At 45.0% G+C, this 24,787-nt stretch overlaps 1 protein-coding gene across 3 annotated transcripts; it reads right to left on the reverse strand.

Moving 5' to 3' along the window:
* Positions 1–344: 344 nt before the first annotated feature.
* LOC134218356 (WD repeat-containing protein 48 homolog) lies at positions 345–23,687 on the reverse strand. Of its 3 annotated transcripts, none has more exons than XM_062697295.1 (7): positions 23,522–23,687; positions 22,951–23,445; positions 2,975–3,187; positions 2,032–2,909; positions 1,506–1,976; positions 1,077–1,271; positions 345–832 (listed from the first exon to the last, which is right to left on the reverse strand). In XM_062697295.1, exons 2-7 carry the CDS (start codon positions 23,216–23,218, stop codon positions 737–739), a joined length of 2,121 nt encoding a protein of 706 aa, XP_062553279.1. In that variant the 5' UTR covers positions 23,219–23,445; positions 23,522–23,687; the 3' UTR covers positions 345–736. The 3 variants fall into 3 exon arrangements, with proteins under 3 accessions (XP_062553279.1, XP_062553278.1, XP_062553277.1); XM_062697294.1 differs by having other exon boundaries at positions 23,518–23,687; XM_062697293.1 differs by having other exon boundaries at positions 22,951–23,687.
* Between the last annotated feature and the right edge of the window lie 1,100 nt (positions 23,688–24,787).

Genomic DNA, 24,787 nt, shown 5'->3' on the forward strand with positions numbered 1-24,787 from the left:
ACAATCATTCCTGTCTATCTTCTAATTCTGGTTGTTGTTAGTACTACTTTTTTTCATTGCCGTTTTGCTATTTCTGATCACTCGTAATTGTAATGATTAGTGTTTGTAGAATAGAATTTAATTCAACCTTCTAAGCGCTCAAAGCTCCCTTACTAATAGTTGCTACGATTCTATTTGTTAATAATTTTCGTTACATTCTTGCCTACTGATAGTAAGCCTGCAAGTTGTCGTTTTTAGTTGCACATTCAACTAAGATTCCCTACATAGATTGGCAATGTTCAGTCCGAGGCGACTAACAGCTTTGCATACATTCATGAAATTTAGAAAAAATGCAACTGAAGATGTTTCAGGGGCGATCAAGGAGGAAATTATTAACCTAAAATAATGGTACACTGGAATAAATTGATCACGTATTTGAATAGTACAGTCTATCGTAACTAATAGAAGAAGATCGAACAGAAACAGAAAATAGATTACTAAATGCGAGCTGCTACTCTGGCATCTACAGTATACTACAATAGGAATACTACGCCGTTTAAAACTTGTTTGCATGAGTGCATAAATAACTTAGTAAACATATAACATTGCTAAATTCTATCTCTCTATCTAAACAGACGCGCGCAATCTTTCGCACTGAACAAAATCGTCCTTCTCTATCACTACACACCACCCGTCCGTACCTATCGGAGCTCCAGAGACAAAGTAATCAAACAGTCCGCGCTACCCTTTAAGGAATCTAGTTTGACTTCGTTCGATAGTGGAACGTGAGATCGGACGATTGCTTCCAGATGAAATGCCTCACCGTCCGCAGGTCCATGTTGGGATCGCAAATCTGCAAAAGACAATAAAGATTGATGGTACCGACAAATTCGTTCAACGCCAACGAAAAATTCCATAAATAATGGAAGAAAACAGTTGAGGACTACTTTAGATAACGGAACTAGATTCCAAAGGTCCAGAAATTACAAAAAAAAACATTTTTCAGAAAATCTTGAGGCATGATTATTAAGCTGTAGTGTAAAATAATTTCATTGAGGTGAATTTATTTTGCGTCCTAAATTACAATTCCTACTTACCACATCGTTACAGAGCAGTTCGATTCGTTCCTCGGCTGGCACCTGGCTACCCTCGGAATTGGCATCGCTTTGGCTATTGTTCTGGGACGAATTGGAGTTACCGGTGCTGGCCGGCAGATCCGCTCCGAGCACCTTCTCGAGTACGTGTTCGCACACCTTCCGGCACTGGATGAACTCGTTGGCGATCAGACGTTCCTGTATAATTAAATCAGGCTTTTACGATAAATCGGGATAAAACCATAACGGTGTGGGTGGGCAAAACCGAAAATGTTGATGGCGGTCAACGGTGTGCGGAGGGACAACCAAACGGAAAACAGAGAGCAGACCCGTCGTTTTGGCAATCAATATGCGGTCCAGTAGAAATAATTGCTAGTTGCTCGACTTTGTGATGATGATATCGATAAGAATTTAGATTTTCTTGTGACTTACCTTTTTACTGCGATCCTGTTTCAACATGGATGGGTGCGCTAGCAGGTAGAACGGAAGCTTGATAAATTTGGGAATGGTTCGTTCGATGACAACATTTGTCACCCAGGATGGAACCGTTTCGCTGAGCAGGGCACTTTCGGTTTCCCCAACGGCATCTTTTACCAATAAGCGACACACATTTCTGCCACCAACTTCGCTAAAGATGATTGGCGTATGCTTGGGCACGCTAAAGTATTCATTACCGCGGATGTCACCGTCGCATCCATTGGAATCTAGATCCGAACCTACACCCTGGAGGTGATGATGCGGAGGTGGTGGTTTCCAGTATTCTAATAATGCTTGCAAAAGCAGGCTACCATAGTTGACCTTCGGATCCGTGCCAGATTCAGCGTTCTCCGGAAGGCCGGCTTCTGCAGAGACCCACGCCGCGAAGCAATCCACCTCATCCTGTCCAAGGACAATCGTAGGCATCTGGAAGGCTAGATTTAATTTCAATCGTTCATTTAGACATGTTTTGGTGACTTACCCCAGTTTTTAGATCCACCGTGAACCAGTTGGGGACGTAAACTTTTTGGATACGCTTCTTAGTCTCCTCGTCGTAATCCACTTTACCCAGATCTTCGACTTTCTTCACCTTCAGTACGTCGTAGATTGCTACATTTTGTTCACTATCCTTTGTTAGCATAAATCGCTTATCATTTAGTACGTGATACTTTTTGATCGCAGCTCCTCCCTTGATGCATGCAACTTCGAATCCTTTTCCCTGTCCTGCACTAGTACCTGCCGCGGCCACTGTCGATGCTGTAGAATTCGTAGCTATGAGGGTTCCGTCACCCACAGCAGTTCCGACACCGCTGTTACTATTTATACTACTGTTACTGCTGTAGTTATAATTGCTCAGCTTCTCCGTTTTGTTCAGCTTCCAACACCGGATGTCGCTGTTCCACGTGGTAGCCCAAACACCCGTCTGATCGTAGTTGTAGCACAAACTCAAAACGGGCGCTCGTTCCTCACAGATCAGTACACTATTCGTTGGGTTGCGTAGCTCAGTCATGATAATTTTCTTATCCCTGCTGCCGGAAATCACGTGCGAAGAGTTCTCCGTCATCAACAATGCCCACACCCCTTCCGAATGTACACTTATCGTTTGCATGCATCGTTGCTGCCCGATGCTCCACTGCTTTATTTTCCCGTCCGAACTACCCGACACAACGAACTGGCCATCTTCAGACACAACCAGCGCCTTCACATTCTCTGTGTGGCCTTTCAGTTTAGCAATCTTATTGCACGTCCTGGGATCCCATATTCGGAGGGTGTTCTCGGTGGAACCGCATACGATTACCGTACCGGAGGGATTCATAGCTAAGCTGTAGATCGAATCTTTTGAACCAGTGATGCTCGATGCTAGAAATATAAAATTTGTTCAAATCTGTTAATACGATAATTTCCAATAGCTACGTGAACCTTACTTGTGACGGTGTTGTTCGATGCGGTGAGTGCAGTCAATGTGTTGATATCCCAAAGAAAGATGGCCTTATCCAAGCCCGCACTGGCAACCTGTTCGCGATCTTTTGCATAGGCCAGAGCCTGCACGTAATCTCGGTGCGTCCGAAGTGTCGACATACAAAACCCTTTGTGGGCATTCCAAACCTTTACCGTAGTATCACAACTGGCACTGATCACTGAAAGTGAAACAATAAGAGAAAAAAAAGTGGAATCAAATTCATGCAATAGGTAAAAAAGTAATACACAGGAAAGCTAAGAAATATTCATTTTGGTAGGATAAACGTTCTTGTTATACTCAACGCATCCCCGGGCCGTGGCCAATCTACGTTGTATGACACTCATGAAATCAATGTGAACTCTACTCGTAGAAAACTTATTCCGGGTCTGTGATAGTCCCTTTATCACAACGGACCTTTCCATCCACTGGTAGGCTCAAACGTCCCGTCCTCTGCTTCAGACCCATACAAGGTTTGAAACAGTTCAGTTTCAGGCTATTAAACTTGTGAGAGAGTAGAAGATAGAGGATGAGGACTCGTAATTATAATACTTGATTAGATCTCACCAAATTACAAGATCCGTCATATCCATTGTGCCTTCCGTCTGATTGATCCGCAACCCAATCATGCATTTTGTAGAGCAGCTTCTAAACTCAGCGGCAGCGCATTCAAACGTCTTCAATTTGGAATCACCGCACTCCATAGCATGAAATTTCTTAAATGATGAAAAAAATGTCTGGCATTGTGTTGCTTGATGGTTTCGTTCATGCTTTCCGGTGACATATCCTTCACAAGTTTCAGAGTAGCCGCTGGCTTATCGAATGAAAATTCACATCAGAAGCTTACGGATTATTTTGAAGAATGCACTCACCGGTTAGTCTGGTGATTAGAATTCTCCGGTAACTCCGGAATTTAGCAAAGTCATTCAGATTTTTTGCCTTTCTCGTACAACAAAGTTGTACCGAAAGGCTATAGGAATACTCCAAAAAACAAATTTTGATAGAAGGCCCGGAGTCCCATAGTGTTATATACCGATCGACTCAGTTCTACGAAGGGGGGCTAGTGCACAACGCACCCTCGAGGTTAACTGCGTGTCCTTGCAGCATCGAACATCGCGTCTCGCTTTTTTAGAAGAACACCATGGTATCGTGCCAGCGCATTGCCGGCTTTCCAGGTGGCCTTACCACGCCACGTCCAGGTCTTTAACCTTTAGATTCACCTCCGTCGTGAGTGTCCTCACTTTGACCGTCTCGCCTAGGACTTCCTCCGCCAACTTCTTGTAGGCGGCGCCCTTTTGCGAGACACCCCGCTTCAGCTCGAGGATCATCTCGCTCATCCGGGTACGTCTTATTCGACGTACGTCGGCGCCGAGTTCACCGAGCTTGACATCACTTCTCATCGCCTTCAAGACGTCCGAGTACTTAACCTCGTCCGTCTTGATGACTAGGGCATCGCCCCTGGAGCGATTGACGCCTACTCTCATTCGCCTGGTTTTTTTTTCAGCCCTTGGCGTCTTCGGTTTCCTCTTGTTCTTGATCAGGTCCCCTCTATTTCCCTGGTCTGGGCGGCTGAGAGCTCTTAGCCTGCTGTAACCTCTTACCACCGTCTTGCCTGGGTGGACGGACCTTTCCAGGTACCTCCCAAAGTACCTGGCCGGGGTTCAGCTTCCCAGCCCCACTACCCTTGTTCGGGGTAATAACCCTCCGCGTTTTGGAGCGACCCCCAGGGAGCTCATCCCCTGGAGACTGTCTACCCCGTTTTTGTGTTTGCTCCGTTGGAGCAGTCATCCCCGACGTGCCCGCGAATACTTGAGCCTCAGTCTGGGTAGACTTTGGCACCACTGTCTTCGCTGGCACTCCCTCGGTCCATTCGACCTTGCCCGAGTCCGCGAATCCTTTGGCCTCAGTCTGGGTAGACCTCGACTCCATGGATTTCACGGGTTTACACTTGGTAGCCCCGACCGCCCGATTTTGGTCCCACGAGTTGCTCGGGAAAAGAGGTCTACCACGCCAGAGCCCAGCATGACGCGGTGATGTTATCGGAAGACCCGTGGAAGCGTGAGATTGGAACTTGTGAGGACCAGAGCTGTGTAGGTCGCTCCTTCCCAGATGTCAACTCGCCATTTCGCAGTGTGTGTATGTGTGTGTGTGTATGTGTGTATGTGTACAAATTTTGTAGACACACTTTTTGGAACTTAGCATTACCCGATTTACTCGCAACGAGTTGCATTCGACGGGGAACATGTAGAGAACGGGACTTCCACACAACTGCAGCCAACAATGGCGTGATGTCCACATCACAGAACAATCGAATAGAAGTGAACCCATTACCATCGCCTTGAATGGATCAAGAATCGTTTCTATTGAGTGTTATGAAATGTGTTACCGAATACGACAATAATAAGCCGACTAACTAAATACCCACTAACACTAAGCGCATCACCCCTAAGAGGACGGAATAGAAAAGGTCATTGCAAGATCCGGAGCGAAAAGAGTGAGGAAAAAAGGAAGAAAAGGAGGAGAAGAAAAGACGGGGATTCGGATAGTATCAGTGAAAGCGTTCGGACGTGAATAAAACGGGGTCCGAAAGAAAATCGTGGGAAAAAGGCAATTTAACCGCGTGTCGCCTCTGGAGGGAACCGTGAGCTCCTGGTGTGAAGCTAAGTGGTCGCGGCCCCCGCCGCCCGGCAAGGAACCACTACCGTCGAAATGGCATTGCAAAGTGTGCTTCGAACCCAACACAGCCAAGCGAAGTTTGAACCAGCTTTCAGTCATCCGGTAAGGAACTACCATCTTCGATCCGCCATTGCCACGTGCGATTCGAGCCCAACTGTGCCAACCACCCTAAGTGGTCGCAGCTCTCGCCGCCCGGCAAGCAATCATCACCGCCGAACCATTGCGAAGTGTATCAAGCCTGACACTGACCCACACCTGTTGAGTGCCACCGGCCGTCCGCATGCTGGCGAGGAACCACCAGCGAGTAGCCACACCTAGCTAGCAAGCTTCTGGAACCAGTCATGAGTAGAACCCACCCTCTCCCCTCGCTCGTCGACCTCCTGTCGACCACCAAAGGTATGATCCTCACCTTCTTCCACAAACGGCCGCACCGATACTAAACCAATACTAACCATAAAATGAATTAGAATAAAAAAAATTAAAATGTACGATTGTCTCTTTCATTCTTGACATACATACTCGGGCAGCAGGGACTACGTCCAAGGGCTTGACGACCCCTCTCTAGGCGTCTGTGAGTCAGGGAGGACTGCCTAGGACGTGGTGGGGTCTAGCAGTGGGCTCTGCTAAATCCCTCCCAAAAAACCACAAGTGTCCGTAAGCAGACTCTATCAAAGCGACTGTGTGCCGCTTCAAAAGCACAAGCCCAGGGAGTGCCATTGGCACATCAGGATTGATCCCAGTAAGATCCTGATTATGGTATACTGGTTGCATGTTAATGGTCTTGTTTTTGGATATTGGGATATTGTGAACGCGAGGGCTGGTAGTCTGGTTATTCTATTCTCTTAGTAAGGCCGGGTGACACCGACCTGAAACGGCGAATGGGCTAATGGCCAGGCTGTCTTCCGTCCCCTAAAACCGTGGCGGGCCTTGTAGCACGCGGTACAATCCTGTCGCTCAGCTGGCAGCTGAGTGGGAGTAGGCTCAGACGCTCTTCCCTGACTAGCGCTGATCTGGCTCTGAACACGAAAGTGTCAACCCTCGCATGGCCTCCCTGCATGCCGCAAGGTATGTATAGATAACCATGGGATCGCGAAGGCGACTACACCAGCAGGATTCGACAGCAGCCGCAAGGGGGACCCAACAGCGATGAATTCTATCAAACAACACAAAACGTCGAGGGATGCAGGTGAGGCGAATGGTGGTAAGGAGAACCCTTTCACCAAACGTAGCGGCCTTGAAAGGTCTCCCCAAAGATCGCCGGGGGAAGGCGATGGAGAAGCCCGTGGAGGGTCTGAGGAGGTCCCGGTTGAAGTAAAGATGGACGGCCCCACCCTGACCCGCGTCATCAAATCTGTGATGGCGAACCACGAAGAACGCGGTGGTCACACGATGGAAGTAGTCACGGAGGTATCCGACGTGATTATGTCGTTCCTAGACAACCGGGTTAACTACAGCAAGGATCTGAAACTTGCTGTGCAGGCACTCTGTGCCCTAGTAGTTGAGGCCAAAACGGAGTGGAGGTCCCTACTAGAGGCCAGCAAGAGTGCGGAGAGAGAGCTCCGCAAACTTGTCAAGGAGCGAAAGCAGGCGGAGAGGGACAAAGAGGAGGCAGAATCGAAGATTCGTCTCCTGTCCGAGGGCAAACGACTGGCGGAGAGCCAGGTCGAGGAACTCCGTAAAAGGATGGCTGTAACAGGGGCGACTCCGAAGCTGAGTAAGGTTACGCAGGAGGCGAACCTGAAGGCAGCTGTCGAGAAGTCCGCAGCCCCGAAGCCAGAGAAAAGGAAGAAGGTCGTGCAGAAGGATGGCCATCCCAAGCCGGTGAACCCAGTGCCTCCACCATCGAGGACCACTGAAGCTCGCCGGGAGGAAGATCTACCCTGGAGGGAGGTCGTGAATCCCAAGAAGGCGAGAAGGCAACGGCAGCAGGCCGCAGAGAAAGCGGCAGGCGGAGCGATACGCGCCACTGTTAAGAAGGGTAGAGCCCAGAGCGGTGCGCCTTCCAATGTCAGTGGTAAGCGTAAAGACAGAGGCGAGGCGATTATCGTCAGTACTGACGACAAGAGCTACGCCGAAGTCTTGAAGGCCATGAGAGTTAATGACAAACTCTCTGGCCTAGGAGGGGATGTCAACTGCATCCGAAGGACGCGGAAAGGCGAGATGATTCTCGTCTTGAAGCGGGATGCTGCTCAGAAGAGTTCTGAGTTCAAAAAGTTGACAGAGGAAGACCTGGGCGATGGGGTTCAAGTAAGAGCCCTATGTCCAGTTTCGAACATCCAGTGCAAGGGCCTGGATGAAGTAACCGAGGCTAGAGACTTGGTCGACGCACTGAGAGATCAGTGCAATGTCGAGAACCAGGAATCTACGGTTCGGTTACGCAAAAGCTTCGCGGGAATGCAGGTTGCCTCATTCCAAGTACCTCAGGCTGAGGCCAAAAAGGTAATGGATAAGGCTAAACTGAAAGTGGGTTGGTCGGTATGTCCGCTAAGTATAAGCCAACCGCTTCAGACCTGCTTCAGGTGTCTTGGCAGCGGTCATAAGTCTTATGACTGTAAAGGACCTGATCGCAGTAAGCTATGCCGTAGGCAGGGCTGGTAGCGATAAATGCCGCTCAAAATATTAACATAGTGACCAACGATGATGAAAAAAGTGACCAAATAGTGACTTTTGTATGAAGTATTAACCAGGTAGTGAGTTGAGTTCCATTCGTATTGTTACTGTGTAACTCGTAGTAGATCGGAAACTAGGGATATCATGATTTTTTCAAATCCCTATTAGAATGCTATCAGAAATCAAGAGAAGACAAAAATTACAAAATCATGAGGATTACTACTGCTGGCCGTGTGCATCTTCATCGTAACTAGGGAGAGGATGGATCTTAGCTGGGTACAACCGACTTGGCGACACCATCATAAATACCACAGAGTTGGATATTGAGGAAGGTATTCGTTGGGTCATCCAGAGTCTAGCAATATGACCATGGTAAACCTTATTCCGTAACACACGGCAGCCAAGTTACAAGTTGTTACACTAAACCATGCTTATAATTTGAACAACGATTTTGAAGCAAGTTCTACAGCATTGGGATAATAAAGTTTAACATGAGCTCGAAGTTTTTCCTGAAACTGCAGTTTGTGTATGAAAAAGGCAGAATGAAGTATAACAAATTTTGCGCTCTTTTTACTATCGATCAAAAAATATTGTCTCGTCAAAATATATTCCCAAAAGTTTCACCATATATAGATGATTCAGCTGCAAGACAGTATGAAAAAGTGCCAGAACGATGTTTTGGATTGGGCTTTCGCTAATTTTTATGTAGTGTGACGTGGACGTGTGAACATTGGTTTTGGCACGTTGAAAAATTAACACACGGTTTTTCGGCAAAAAATAAATAAAATAATCTAATCAATTACTAGACAGAGAATTATTTGGAATCACAAAGCTTATGAATCCAAAATTAAGATGACATTTTAAAATACGATACGAAATAACATTTTTAATTGAAACAAATTTAAATACATATAGAGTCCATTTGCCATTTGTTTTTTCGAGACACTGATCTCGGTTTCATTAAAAACATCAACTCATATATAACATGAATTTTACCGAACCTTAGTTTCCTAAGTTTCAAGTTTCGTAAAATGTGATCCAAAATCTTGAATTTGATGCAGAAATTGCTTTGGAAAACTCTGATTTTTTTTTCAGAAATTTCAGCGGAAGTTGATTTTCTGTGGAAAACCTAGTGAAAATTTCTAGGATTTTTTTTTCAGAAATTGTGCAGAAAATACTTCAATCCTTGTGAAATCTTTCTCCAGAAGTTCAAACGTAAATTCCAACAGAAATCCGATGGCGAATGTCAGCACAAAAACTTCCGGAAATTCTTTCATACCATAAATTCAAGGCAGAATATTTTGTAGACATTCCTGTCTCTTTCAGGAATTTCCGCGGAAACTGCACGTCAATTACTATAAAAACTTCCCTGCGAATCCTTGAAAAAAAATCTCCTTCAAATACAAGAGGATTTTTTCATGAATTCCGGTTGAAATCTTTTTGAGAATTCCTGTAGATATTGTTTGGTGAATTCATAAGAAAAACCTTCTGAAAATTATTTCCCAAATTCAAGGCGCAATTTTTACGGAATTTTACATAAAGATTTATGCGGTCATCGCTACAGAAATTACAGTGAAAGTTCCTCTAAGAGAAACAAAGTTAGGAAGCTTTTTATAACGAAGGTGGATTTTTCTCTAGATACAGGCAGCTTACCCAACTTAGGAAGTAGTGCGCTGGATTCGCCTAAGAAGCGCAGATAAATCTTCGGAAGAAAGTTCGGTTCGGAAGTCCCGATGTCCGAATTCTAATGTGGTGCTACGCCGACAATACCATGCTGTGTGGTTCGTCATAGAAGGGTTAATCAATCAGAAACCAAGAAATATCTCGGAATTATGTCAAAATTGACGTGACAAAAAAATGAATATTCAGAAACGATGAAAAATGACAACAAGTGAAGTTCTTACCCTTATAATGCTTGTTAAACGAGTGCTCAAGAGTATAATGCATTCAATAATGGCTTGGAAATATCCAAAAATGGGTAAGCATAGACTTCAAATGTGGAGTCCCTTCTCAACGACATTTTGCTATCGAACACAAAACTCTACGCTCCTTATTTATTAAATTTCCACCCAAAACTAAATCCGCGCGAAGCCTCAACCGTTATGTAAATCCGCATCAAATCCGCGAGAATAGCAAAAACCGCGAAATCCTCGTAGTCGTAACAATCCTGCGCTTTATATACGGCGTTGCCTAAACGTATGCCCAAGCTTCGCTGTGTGTCTCTCGATCCCGAAGTCCATGGTTTGAACACACTCTGCCTTTCATAAGACGGCCTTGGAGCAATTTTTCAAACTTTATATATTTTGCTAACAGATTTACATTTGATTTGGTTGATGATAATGGTAGGTACAAATGAATTTTATTTTGAACTTTTGTTTACAAACGGTGGTGCGAAAATAGTGACTTTAGTGACCATTTTCCGAAAAATAGTGACTTTAGTGACTTTTGGATGCAAATAGTGACTTTTTAGTGACTAGGCTCAAAATAGTGACCAAGTCACTAAAAAGTGACTTGCTACCAGCCCTGCGTAGGTGTGGAGCTGAAGGCCACCAAGCTCGCACCTGTCAGGCTGCACCAAGGTGTCTGATCTGTCCCCCGGGTACAGACAACAGACACCTCACCGGTGTCCAGGCTTGTCCGGCCTCTAGAAGGATCCAGACACGCAGGTAACACAGCTGAACCTGAACCACTGCGAGGCGGCTCAATTGCTGCTACAACAGTCGGTTACTGAGTGTAAAGCTGATGTAGCCTTGCTGTCCGATCCATACCGCATCCCTGCCGGTAACGGTAGTTGGATTGCGGATAAGTCTCAGATGGTGGCCATCTGGACTTGCGGGCGATATCCCATCCAGGAGATAGTATCATCACCTGATGATGAGGGTTTCGGTATAGCAAAGGTAAACGGTGTTTACTTTTGTAGCTGCTACTGTCCTCCTTTATGGAGTATAGAGCAGTACACTAGGGTAGTTGATATTCTTGCGGCGAAACTAACTGGCCTTAAACCAGTAGTTGTAACAGGTGACTTCAATGCGTGGGCAGTAGACTGGGGTTCCCGGTTTACTAATGCTGGAGGTCATATCGTGCTAGAGTCACTAGCGGTATTGAACGTAGTTCTGCTGAACGAAGGTCAAGTGCCAACGTTTAGAGGACCGAGCGGTGATTCATGTATCGACGTCACCTTCTGCAGCGCAGGATGGACGGAAGAACCAGGATGGATGGTCCACAAGGGTCATACTTCTAGCGACCATCAGGAAGTACGTTTTATGGTCGAGTATACCCGGAGAACTACGACGAGAAGAGGTGGTGCAACTGATCCCGGATGGCGCACTTCACAGTTCAATCAAGAGCTGTTGGAGGAGGCGTTGTGCTGGGAGAGTAGGACTACAGGACTGAGCGGTAACGACCTGACGGAGGTACTTACACGTGCCTGCGACGTGGCGATGCCAAGGAAGACCCAGCCCCCAGGAAATCGACAACCAGTGTACTGGTGGTCTGACACGATTGCAGATCTTCGTAGAAGCTGTCTTAAAGCTAAAAGAAGGTTGCGACGTGCTAGAACAGACGCTGAGCGACTCGATAGAAGAGGGGTATTCCGGACAGCGAGCAGAGCCCGGAACTACGAGATTAAATGTAGCAAGCGAGCCTGCTTCGAACAGCTGTGCAGGATGGCGAATGACACCCCGTGGGGTGACGCATACAGGATAGTGATGTCTAGGACCAATAGCACACCTCCTGAAAGATCCCCAGAGATGTTAGCCGGTATAGTAGAGGGATTGTTTCCGACACATGAACCATCGGGCTGGCCCGCTACACCCTACGAGTCAGTTGACGTGGTACCGCTAGTGACTAACGAAGAGCTTATCGTAGCCGCAAGAAAACTTAAGCTCAATAAGGCGCCAGGCCCGGATGGTATTCCAAACCTGGCTCTTAAACACGCCATTCTTGCCAATCCAGATATGTTCAGGAGCTGCCTCCAGAGATGCATGGATAAACGAAACTTCCCAGATCGATGGAAACGGCAGAAATTGGTGCTATTACCGAAGCCTGGCAAACAGCCGGGGGATCCTTCGGCATACAGACCAATTTGCCTACTCGACACAGCTGGAAAGCTGCTAGAGAGGGTCATTCTGAACAGATTGTCGGCCTATACAGAGTGTGCTGGTGGCCTATCCAGCAACCAGTATGGTTTCCGTAAGGGCCGTTCTACCATCGAAGCAATTCGGTCGGTAACGGATACGGCCAAGATAGCGAGAGGTTTGAACAGACGAGGTATTAGATTACACTTGATGTAAAACGAACAGTGGGTAATGTCTGTGACATAACCGCTAAGTGGACGTAGGACTTGACTTGACCATGCCTTTAAGATACATAATATGTCCAAATTTCTCACATCAGCTATTTTGGATAAATAATCGGCGTTGCATACCATTCCTTGGCAAAATCTTCTCATGAAACCGACACAGAAATCAAATCTACCTCGAAAAAGAATCATCAAAAACAATTCAGGAAGTATCTGTCCGGTCACGGAATATTAGCCTCGACAGTGGCAACCTTCCCACTGAAGGACTGCCTGAAATAAGCCACAAGTTGGCCCAGCAGAGGATGTAGGGCCTCCTAATCCGTGCGATAGCGACTGAAGGAGAACATTATTTTTAACTCTTAGAACCTTGAAAAAGGCTGTTTGCTTCGGCTAAGTCCAAAAAGTAAGAAAACGATCTATTCAAATAACCACGAATTTCTAGTGGTTGTATAAAAAAAGACTGAATGCTCTGCGAGCGAATGCATTTTTCTTTTATACCTTACACCTAGGTTTTTTTTACGCGGTTGGAATTCGTTAATTTCTCGGTAAAACTAAAGTTTCGCTGCTTTTTAAATACCCCCTGGATTTTCTTTGATTTTTTGTGAATTTTTTCGTGGGGTTAGCTCATTGTTTCGTTGACGCTGAAGGTCTTAAACGACTAAAACCAAACCGTGTAAAAAAAACCTGGGTGTATTTTGAATCTTCTCTGCTTCCCAATTGGTGGGCCAATCAGCCAGTGTCTTGTATCCCGCTTCTTTGTCAGCCAAAGCGTCATCATCATCAACGCGTTCGAGAAGGACTTCTTCTTTTTTACGCTTGTTGCTCGCTGCTGGCGTCTATTTCCTAACGGGACTTTTCGCTAGATACAGGCCAATAAGCCGGGCAAGCGAGCTTAGAATTGCAGTTCAGGTGGGAAGTACGTGTTCTTTTCTGAGACAACATTGTTAGTAGTAGAAGGAAGGAAACACCCGGACATGGGATTTCGGGTGATAAGATTTAGAATTGGTAACATGGGACGATCATTCAGTCACGTTCGCTTTGTGTGCGGTCAGTATCAAACAATATTTATCTAGATATTTCTTGATCAATGCCAAAAAATCCAACATTTGATGAAAAATCGATTGATAGTTTATTAATGTTTGAGCTGTTATCGGTGTTTTTTTTTAATCCAAATATCCAAATATTATGTGAGAGATTTGGACATCTTATGTTTTTTTAGGCATGGTCAAGCGAAGTCGCTATTTATGTAAATCATAAAATTTTATCACTAGAATATTGGAGTACAATTTCTATCCCGAAGGATATTGAAAGCTTTGATATTGATCTCTTTTATTGGTTCTCTGAAGAACCGTTTGTTTTTTGGACATACATGCTGCATCATGTGGCTTTTCTTCAGCCTGTCTCGGCTCAGCACCGATGCCGGCCGGTCTCGGCTCGACTCTGCTGCTGCTGCCGGTATCTGCTCAGCATTGCTGCTTTGTCGGGTCTGTAGGGTGGACTGCTGCTGTACTGGCTAGGTTTCGGCTGATGATGGTGGCTTCGATGGTGTCGAGCCGAAAAAGCGGTCGGTGCAGACTTCATTCCCTGGTGTGAGTGCTGTTCAATCGATGATGTGGTTGCTTCGCTTGTCCCGGTCAGAATGAAAGGAAAAAATCGCGTTGCGCTATTTTATGGCTTCTCGGCAGACCCAGCGGCTGCTCATTCGCTGGTGTCTGCACCAATCAGAACGTGGTAATGGAATGATGCAAGAATTATGCGGTACCCATATTTATAGGTTCCCTTGATCTCAATGTTTTTTTTATTGAAAACAGTTTTATGCCTATTGAAACAAGTTTTTCGGGTCTTATCAAGCATGGACATGGAAGGCATACTTCAAATCTGTCGATTGAGGGGCTTACCGCAGAAATTCGTCCACTGAGACGAACGCTATTAACGTTTAAAATCTTTCAACACAGCGTAACGCGGTCGATTTGAATATTTTGAAATGACACCCGGTATAGTAAAGAGAGACGTAAGTCCTACGTCAAAAAACGCGTTTAACAATGCTAGTTGGGCAGCGATTGCTGACTCCCTGCACCGATTGAGAGTTCCGGATTACCTTTGCAGGATACTGAAAAGTTTTTTTTTTTTTTTTTTTTTTGTGTCTTTATTAAGGAGACTTTCAGCCCGAGGCTGGCTCGTCTCCGGCGAGAAAAAACTGAAAAGTTATTTTCAGAATAGGGTGCTGATATACGACACGGATGCTGGTCAAAAGTCGATCGAAGTGTCTGCGGGTGTTCCACAGGGATCGATCCTCGGACCGGTTCTGTGGAATATTATGTACGACGGAGTATTACGCTTAAGTCTCCCGGCCGGTGTGAAAATAGAAGGCTTCGCGGATGACGTAATGCTAGAGGTAACAGGAGACACTCTCGACGAAGTCGAACTGAAGGCTTCATACGCGATTGGCAGAGTGGAGGAATGGCTCAACTCGAGGCGGTTGTCCCTTGCACATCACAAGACGGAAGTCGTCATGGGTTGCAACAAGCGAGAATAAGAGTAGGGACCTGCACAGTTAACTCCGTGAGGTCTCTCAAGCATCTGGGCGTGATGATCGATGATAAGCTCAATTTTACGAGCCACGTCGATTATGCATGTCAGCGGGCTTCATTGGCGATAAAATCTTTATCACGAATGATGTCCAACAGATCGGCGGTGCATAGTCAAGTGCGTAGGCTGATAGCTGGCGTAGCATTGTCTATCATCCGTTATGGCGTGCCGGCATGGGCCGTAGCACTAAAAGCCGAGTACAATGTAAAGAAATTGATCAGAGTACACCGGCTGATGTGTCTACGTGTCGCGAGCGCATATCGCACCATATCATATGAGGCGGTGTGCATTGTAGCTGGAATGATGCCGATCGACATACTCTTAGAGGAGGATGTGGAGTGCTACAAGGAAAGGGACTCGGTGCAAGTGCGACGTGTCAAGAGAGCAGCCTCGTTGCTTAAATGGCAAAGAGCATGGGACACCGCAGTCAAAGGTCGTTGGACCCACAGACTGATTCCAGATGTGTCCAACTGGGTTGATAGGAAGCATGGTCAAGTCAACTTCCACCTAACACAGGTGTTGTCTGAACATGGCTGCTTTAAGAAATTCCTACACAGGTTTGGCTTCGCAGATTCTGCGGAGTGTCCTGAATGTGTAGGTGAGGCAGAGTCGGCAGAGCATGTGATATTCGTATGCCCGCGATTCGAGGTAGAACGCAATGCCATGCTGCTTGTTAGCGGTATGGATACAACCCCGGACAACCTCGTCGAGAGGATGTGCCGGGAGGAAGTTATATGGAATGGTGGTGGCGTCTTGAACAAAACCAACGAGTGCAGTAAGGGCACCTGTGATGCAGTGAACACTTTGCTCATCCCGACAACCAACATGTCGCGGGTGGGCTGCGGGGACCTCAGTATGTAGATATAGAGGTCATTGCGGTTCACGCGCGGTGGTTGTTGTCGGGGTGCTCGTCTCCAACGTGAGATTATGATACGGACCGTAAGGTTACTATCATAGCTTGCGATCGACGGGTGGTGAGGTAGCCACCCTTGAAGTCGATGTTGTGTGTATTGACGTCAAGTGCGTTAGCATAGGCGTGAGCGTTCTCAATAGTCCCCCCCTGATGTATTGCTTAATTGCGGGCCGGGGGTACGGACTGGCGAAAGGGTTTTGGTTTTAGTGGGTCGGGTAAGAGTTACATGACATACCCATCCCCACACTACCTGAGTACCTCCTCAGGTGTCTGGTTGCAGATTTCCGTTTACCCTTGCTCAAGAAAAAAAAACGAACAGTGGGTAATGTCTGTGACATAACCGCTAAGTGGACGTAGGACTTGACTTGACCATGCCTTTAAGATACATAATATGTCCAAATTTCTCACATCAACTATTTTGGATAAATAATCGGCGTTGCATACAATTCCTTGGCAGAATCTTCTCATCAAACCGACACAGAAATCAAATCTACCTCGAACAAGAATCATAAAAAAAAATTCAGGAAGTATCTGTCCGGTCACGAAATATTTGCCTCGACAGTGGCAACCTTCCTGAAAGGCAACTGAAAGACTGCCTGAAATAAACCACAAGTTGGCTCAGCAGCGGATGTAGACTGTATCTCAGCCCTTCCACTGAAGAGCCTTCTAATCCGGGCGATAGCGACTGAAGGAGAACATTATTTTTAACTCTTAGAGCCTTGAAAAAGGCTGTTTGCTTCGGCTAAGTGCAAAAAGTAAGAAAACGATCTTTTCGAATAACCGCGAATTTCTAGTGATGGTATAAAAAAGACTGAATGCTCTGCGAGCGAATGCACTTTTCTTTTATACCTTATTTTGAATCTTCTCTGCTTCCCAATTGGTGGGCCAATCAGCTATAGTGTCTTGTATCCCGCTTCTTTGTCAGCCAAAGCGTCATCATCATTAACGTGTTCGAGAAGGGTTTCTTCTTTATTACGCTTGTTGCTCGCTGCTGGCGTCTATTTCCTAACGGGACTTTTCGCTAGATACAGGCCAATAAGCCGGGAAGCGAGCTTAGAATTTCAGTTCAGGTGGGAAGTACGTGTTCTTTTCTGAGAAAACATTGTTAGTAGTAGAAGGAAGGAAACACCCGGACATTGGATTTCGGGTGATAAGATTTAGAATTGGTAACATGGGACGATCATTCAGTCACGTTCGCTTTGTGTGCGGTTAGTATCAAACAATGTTTATCTACATATTTTTTATCAATGCCAAAAAATCCAACATTTGATGAAAAATCGATTGATAGTTTATGTTTATGTTAATGTTTGAGCTGTTATCGGTGTTTTTTATCCAAATAAGATTATGTGAGAGATTTGGACATCTTATGAATCTTTAAAGCCATGGTCAAGCGAAGTCCTTCGTCCACTTCGCGGTTAAATCAGAAAAATTATCCACTGTTAGTTTTGACGCTATTTATGAAAAACACGCATGAAATTTTATCTCTAGAATATTGGATTTGGCACCCAAGTGCAATTTCTATCCCGAAGGGTATTGAAAGCTTTGATATTGATCTCTATTATTGGCTCTCTGAAGAACCGTTTGTTTTTTGGACATACTTACTGCATCATGTGGCTTTTCTTCAGCCTGTCTCGGCTCATCACCGATGCCGGCCGGTCTCGGCTCGACTCTGCTGCTGCTGCCGGTATCTGCTCAGCATTGCTGCTTTGTCGGGTCTGTAAAGTGGACTGCTGATGTACTGGCTAGGTTTCGGCTGATGATGGTCGCTTCGATGGTTCATTTCATTTATTTAGTTAACATCTAAACAGATAACACTGAATCAACAATTTGACGCCACAATGCACGGTTCGAGGCCGCATCTCTCCATCCTCGGATACGCCCCACGCTCACCAAGTCGTTCTGCACCTGGTCTGCCCATCTCGCTCGCTGCGCTCCACGCCGTCTCGTACCTGCCGGATCGGAAGCGAACACCATCTTTGCAGGGTTGCTGTCCGGCATTCTTGCAACATGTCCTGCCCATCGTACCCTTCCGGCTTTAGCTACCTTCTGGATACTGGGTTCGCCGTAGAGTTGGGCGAGCTCATGGTTCATTCTTCGCCGCCACACACCGTCTTCTTGCACACCGCCAAAGATGGTCCTAAGCACCCGTCTCTCGAATACTCCGAGTGCTTGCAAGTCCTCCTCGAGCATTGTCCATGTTTCATGTCCGTAGAGGACAACCGGTCTTATTAGCGTCTTGTACATGACACATTTGGTGCGGTGGCGAATCTTTTTCGACCGCAGTTTCTTCTGGAGCCCGTAGTAGGCCCAACTTCCACAGATGATGCGCCTTCGTATTTCACGACTAACGTTGTTGTCAGCCGTTAGCAAGGATCCGAGGTAGACGAATTCCTCGACCACCTCGAAGGTATCCCCGTCTATCGTAACACTACTTCCCAGGCGGGCCCTGTCGCGCTCGGTTCCGCCCACAAGCATGTACTTTGTCTTTGACGCATTCACCACCAGTCCAACTTTTGTTGCTTCACGTTTCAGGCACGTGTACAGTTCTGCCACCTTTGCAAATGTTCGGCCGACAATGTCCATGTCATCCGCGAAGCAAATAAATTGACTGGATCTGTTGAAAATCGTACCTTGGCTGTTACACCCGGCTCTCCACACGACACCTTCTAGCACAATGTTGAACAACAGGCACGAAAGTCCATCACCTTGTCTTAGTCCCCGGCGCGATTCGAACGAACTGGAGTGTTCGCCCGAAATCTTCACACAGTTTTGCACACCATCCACCGTTGCTTTGATCAGTCTGGTAAGCTTCCCAGAAGCTGTTCTCGTCCATAATTTTCCATAGCTCTACGCGGTCTATACTGTCGTATGCCGCCTTGAAATCAACGAACAGATGGTGCGTTGGGACCTGGTATTCACGGCATTTTTGAAGGATTAGCCGTACAGTAAAGATCTGGTCCGTTGTCGAGCGGGCGTCAACGAAGCCGGCTTGATAACTTCCCACGAACTCATTCACTAATGGTGACAGACGACGGAAGATGATCTGGGATATCCTTTTGTAGGCGGCATTAAGGATGGTGATCGCTCCAAAGTTCTCACACTCCAGCTTGTCGCCTTTCTTGTTGATGGGGCAAATAACCCCTAGCTGTTCGGTTTCCCAGATTCTGACTATCAGTTTGTGCAGGCAAGTGGCCAGCTTTTCCGGGCCCATCTTGATGAGCTCAGCTCCGATACCATCCTTACCAGCTGCTTCATTGGTCTTTAGCTGTTGAATGGCATCCTTAACTTCCCTCAAGGTGGGGGCTGGTTGGCTTCCATCGTCCGCTGAACTGACGTAGTCATCTCCTCCGCTGCCTTGACTTTCACTGCCTGTACTCTCAGCGCCATTCAGATGTTCCTCGTAGTGCTGCTTCCACCTTTCGATCACCACACGTTCGTCCGTCAAGATGCTCCCATCCTTATCCCGGCACATTTCGGCTCGCGGCACGAAGCCTTTGCGGGATGCGTTGAGCTTCTGATAGAACTTGCGTGTATCTTGAGAACGGCACAGCTGTTCCATCTCCTCGCACTCCGCTTCTTCCAGGCGGCGTTTCTTCTCCTGAAAAAGGCGGGTCTGCTGCCGGGTACCTTGCTGCAGCGCGACCGCCCGCGCTGCGTTCTTCTCCTCCAGAATCTGTCTGCACTCTTCGTCGAACCAATCGTTCCGTCGACTTCGACCCATATACCCGACGTTGTTCTCCGCTGCGTCGTTAATGGCTGCTTTAACTGTACTCCAGCAGTCCTCAAGAGGGGCCCCATCGAGCTCACCCTCTTCCGGCAACGCTGCCTCGAGATGCTGCGCGTATGCAGTGGCGACATCAGGTTGCTTCAGTCGCTCTAGGTCGTACCGCGGCGGTAGTCGGTACCGAACATTGTTGATGACGGATAGTTTTGGGCGCAGTTTAACCATCACCAGACAGTGGTCAGAGTCGATGTTAGCGCCACGATATGTCCTGACGTCGATAATGTCGGAGAAGTGCCGTCCATCAATCAGAACGTGGTCGATTTGTGATTCTGTCTGCAGTGGTGAACTCCAGGTGTACCGATACGGGAGGCTGTGTTGGAAGTAGGTGCTGCGAATAGCCATATTCTTGGAGGCGGCGAAATCAATTAGTCGTAGGCCGTTTTCGTTCGTCAGCCGGTGAGCGCTGAACTTTCCAATAGTCGGTCTAAACTCCTCCTCTTGGCCAACCTGAGCGTTCAAATCTCCTATGATGATTTTGACGTCGTGGCTTGGGCAGCTGTCGTACTCACGTTCCAGCTGCGCGTAGAATGCGTCCTTATTATCATCAGTGCTTCCGGAGTGTGGGCTATGGACGTTGATTATGCTGAAGTTGAAGAACCGGCCTTTGATCCTCAACCTGCACATTCTTTCATTGATCGGCCACCACCCGATCACGCGCCTTTGTATATCGCCCATCACTATGAAAGATGTTCCCAGCTCGTGTGTGTTGCCGCAGCTCTGGTAGATGGTATGATTACCTCTAAACGTTCGCACCATTGATCCCTTCCAACAAACCTCCTGCAGCGCTACGATGGTGTCGAGCCGAAAAAGCGGTTGGTGCAGACTTCATTCCCTGCTAAAAGGTGTGAGTGCTGTTCAATCGATGATGCGGTTGCTTCGCTTGTCCCGGTCAGAATGAAAGGAAAAAATCGCGTTGCGCTATTTTATGGCTTCTCGGCAGACCCAGCAGCTGCTCATTCGCTGGTGTCTGCACCAATCAGAACGTGGTAATGGAATGATGCAAGAATTATGCGGTACCCATATTTATAGGTTCCCTTGATCTCAATGTTTTTCATTGAAAACAGTTTCATGCCTATTGAAACAAGTTTTTCGGGTCTTATCAAGCATGGACATGGAAGGCATACTTGAAATCTGTCGATTGAGGTGCTTACCGCAGAAATTCGTCCACTGAGACGAACGCTATTAACGTTTAAAAGCTTTCAACACAGCGTAACGCGGTCGTAGCTGTTTCATTAAACAGATCGAATTGTAGCTGTTTCATTAAACAGATCTAATTTTAATCCCAGAGTATCGATTATTCTGAGGAATTTGATCCTCTCGTAACTATAGGTCAAGATGAATTCATCATAAGCAGTGGCGTAGCCACGGGGGTAGTTTTGGACATAATGATTTTCGTACGGCCGAGTTGCCGTTAATTTATCGTTATGGTCAATAAAGTTGATTGTGTTCAACCAACATTATCAATTGCTGCGATAAAGATGAATCAACTCAAAAATTATTGGAGGTCGATATTTTACGTAGGTCAATTGTATATTTTTGCAAATAAAGTTGGTGTATAATTACAACAGAAGTCGAGAATTGTACAAGCTGATTAGAACTGGTTGACCAGTGTTGATTTAGCTTGAAGCGGATCACTCTAGATTCAATACTTTATTCCTAATATACACTCTACGGAACGGAGAAAGGTAAGGTGTTCTGTTGATGGATTAATGATTTTTTATCACTATGCTGCATATGTGTTTCGATAAGAATAACACGGCACTAAACAGACAGACATGCTTATCTGATACATCAATATAAGCTTCTACTGGAGGCGCATGATGACCAATAGTCATTGACTATTTCTTTGTCAATCCTTATCGGATACGCAAGAATATGTAGTTGGAATCGGAACCCCTTGGCACTGACTTTGTATCCAAGTGCTAACACTTATTTGATGCGTCTTGTAGTGTTACATGATAATACTCTCAATGGTGAAATGGTAAACTTACCTCATCACCCATTCAGTATGGTAATATGGTAATCACATAATGTAAATTGGTATTCCGGGCCTCCAAAATATAAATTATGTTAAACACGCATGAATAAACAAAATTAAAGCACTGAAAATGTTCTCAGATTGTTTACTATGGAAAATGCGTCGTATTTACCTCGACTTAGTCAATAGGACAAATCTCGAGCTATATATGATTAGGGCCAACATGTCTGCAAATTTCAAATAATTAGTAAATAATTATTGAAAAACCATTCAAAATCTACAAGCCGTTTGTTCAACGTCATCTACATCGTGGTATTTTTAGGCTATGGCTTACAAGGGCTTTGTTTGGTGCTTTTTACTATCATTCACAGTGTTTTGCTTTGATTTTTGAACCGTTTACTTTATATTGTAACCAAAACAACCAAAATACGTACGTTTTTTGCTCAATCAGCTTTACTGAGCAGATTAAAAAAAGACCTAGTTATTATTAAAGGAATTTTTTGTTACTTGGGTTGTAATTTAAAAAGGTTTATTCTTTCCAGATTTTCTAACTAAAGACTAACGTTAATATTCAAATAACGTTATTTTTAAATCAAGTTTTGATAAAGAATTTGGTTTATCGATTATTGAATGCTATATCTTGATGCATATTCACATCTAAATAAAAACTTGTATTATTGCTCAAAAAGTGAAAGCCATATTATACTTTCAAGCACTATGTTACGCTAGAAGTCATCTCTCAAAACGAAATTTATTAATAGTGACAACAGTTTTAAAAATACATGTAAGGTATCGAAGTAATTAAAAGGTCCAAAACAAAAGGTTTTTCTCCCATATTTATCCAATCATAATCTAAATGTTGAAAACAATTAATTTACGTCTCTAGTCCAGAAAGCGAGTTCGCTGCTGTCTAGGCTAGCATATTTTCGGCTACCTTGTACTCGCTACACAAGGTAGATACCTACTCATGAACATCCCAGTATTATATGTAATGTCAATAATAAAAATCTAGTAATGGTATGGTTCATAAATTCAATTAACCACAGCGATTATTGATACCATGATAGCTACCTAATTACAAGAAAAAAACTTACGATTTCTTCCCCCGCAGCACAGCACAATGTCGTTCACCCAATCGTTGTGATGCTCCATGCTCTGGATGTACGGCTCCTGGGAGTTGGTTTGTGTCGAGTTCCACACCCGAATGATGGCATCCCGCCCGGCCGAATACAGCCTACCGTTGATCGAATCCAGCTGCAGCGCGTTGACCCCGTTCCGGTGCCGTTTTTCTTCCGCATCCCGGATCACAAACGACACCTGCATCTTCTTCCGGCCGCCCTGATTGTTCTTGTGCGTCAGCATCTTGCCCCAAATTGAGGTCGGTGCACCAAACCGCTATATCTTCCGCACAGCCCACTCCCAACCCCCGGGGGCACAGAACGACGTGGTATACTATTTATCGGCCAGTGGCGCTAACGTTTCAACCGGTGGCAACAGGACGGAACATCCGGGTTTTGATCCGGTAAATGTCTTCCACTGAAATTTGGATTGTCTTCTTCTTCTAACAGAACCGATTACTTCTTCCTGCCCTAAAGAAACATCCATGCAGAGGTTGAACCGGCCACTTTTATGCACTTATCTTTGACTTATTTTGTACTCACATACATATTCCTGTTACTTGTTTAGAGTTGTCTTAGCTATTGTGAAAATGAATGTATTTTCGGTGATAATAACTTGAAATAATTCAGGAGAAAATTTTGATTTGTTTACGTGCCGAGGCAAATGAAAAAGTAACTCGTTCAATTTTCTCTCTCTCCTTCTTCATGTTCGTTTGTCCGCCCGTCATCAATTTGACGTTTGAAGAAATCAGGAAGAAATGGAAGAAAATAGAGCTGTGCTACACGATCACTTGCATTAACCCAATGCCAAACAGACCCAGATTTACTACACGGTTAGAAAAAGGACCTTACTTTAGGAACTTTTTTTTCTTGTGCACACTGAGCTTAATTACCATCTAAATTTTATGTGCAGCTTACATATATTTTTGTAATCAAGCTTTGCAAATATTTTTTGTTAATCGTGCACATAAAACTAGACAATTTTGTGGTTCTTAGATTTTATGTGCAATGCACACATAAAATAAATACACATCTAATATAATTTAATTGGTGTTTCCAATCGAGGGGCGATGCACTTATGTATTTTTGATTCAGTCCGACGTATTGAATAATATTTCGATGTATTTTTCGTGTATTTCCGCGTATTGAGTGTAATAATGTATTAAACTGAATTAGAGTGAATTGTTGTGCATTAATGTAATATTTGTGTATTTTCTTCACATAAACGGATTGAAATCGAATTTTCGTATATTTTGACCACGATTTTGACATTTCAGTGTTTACGATTGATTTCAAGAAAAAAAAAATGAATAAAATAATGTGCATCAAAATTTTCTTCGATATTTTTTCAACATCGTTTGATTTAAACCATTGCATTTTACATTTGGCATAACATTTTTAAAATCATTGCATTTCACAAGCATTTTATTATAAACTTCGCTTGTTATTTCGTCGAGCAAAGGAGTAGAATTCAATCCTTCCAATCTGGAGATTCGAAACCTATTCTCACCCCGGTGTAGGATGTTTTAGAATGGAAAACAATGTCGACTCTTTGGGCGTAGTGTATCCATCTCGATATCCATTGTGCTTGTGCTCGAATTTTATATTCATGCCATATATCAGGCATAGAAAAACTTTCAAGTATTAATAAGCTAGTATAACACTATTGGATTCAAGAAGTATGTTTTATTTGAAGTTAAGCTTCTATGGAAGCTATAAAGGTAAATTTTTATTATAGACATAGACGCAATAAATTTAGATTTGGTTAAAACATGTTCATTATATTTCTCATCTCTCTGTTCTCATTTTTATG

Source organism: Armigeres subalbatus, chromosome 2, assembly GCF_024139115.2.
Source record: "Armigeres subalbatus isolate Guangzhou_Male chromosome 2, GZ_Asu_2, whole genome shotgun sequence".
NCBI lineage: Eukaryota > Metazoa > Arthropoda > Insecta > Diptera > Culicidae > Armigeres > Armigeres subalbatus.

What these genes read in the sequence shown, in the direction of transcription:
- LOC134218356 (XM_062697295.1), bottom strand. Translation starts at nt 23,218, where the DNA reads ATGCTGACGCACAAGAACAATCAGGGCGGCCGGAAGAAGATGCAGGTG. An exon ending in GTGCTGCGGGGGAAGAAATC is followed by an intron (nt 3,188 to 22,950) that starts GTAAGTTTTTTT and finishes TTTCACTTTCAG; the next exon opens with TGATCAGTGCCAGTTGTGAT. An exon ending in AACAGGATCGCAGTAAAAAG is followed by an intron (nt 1,272 to 1,505) that starts GTAAGTCACAAG and finishes TTAATTATACAG; the next exon opens with GAACGTCTGATCGCCAACGA.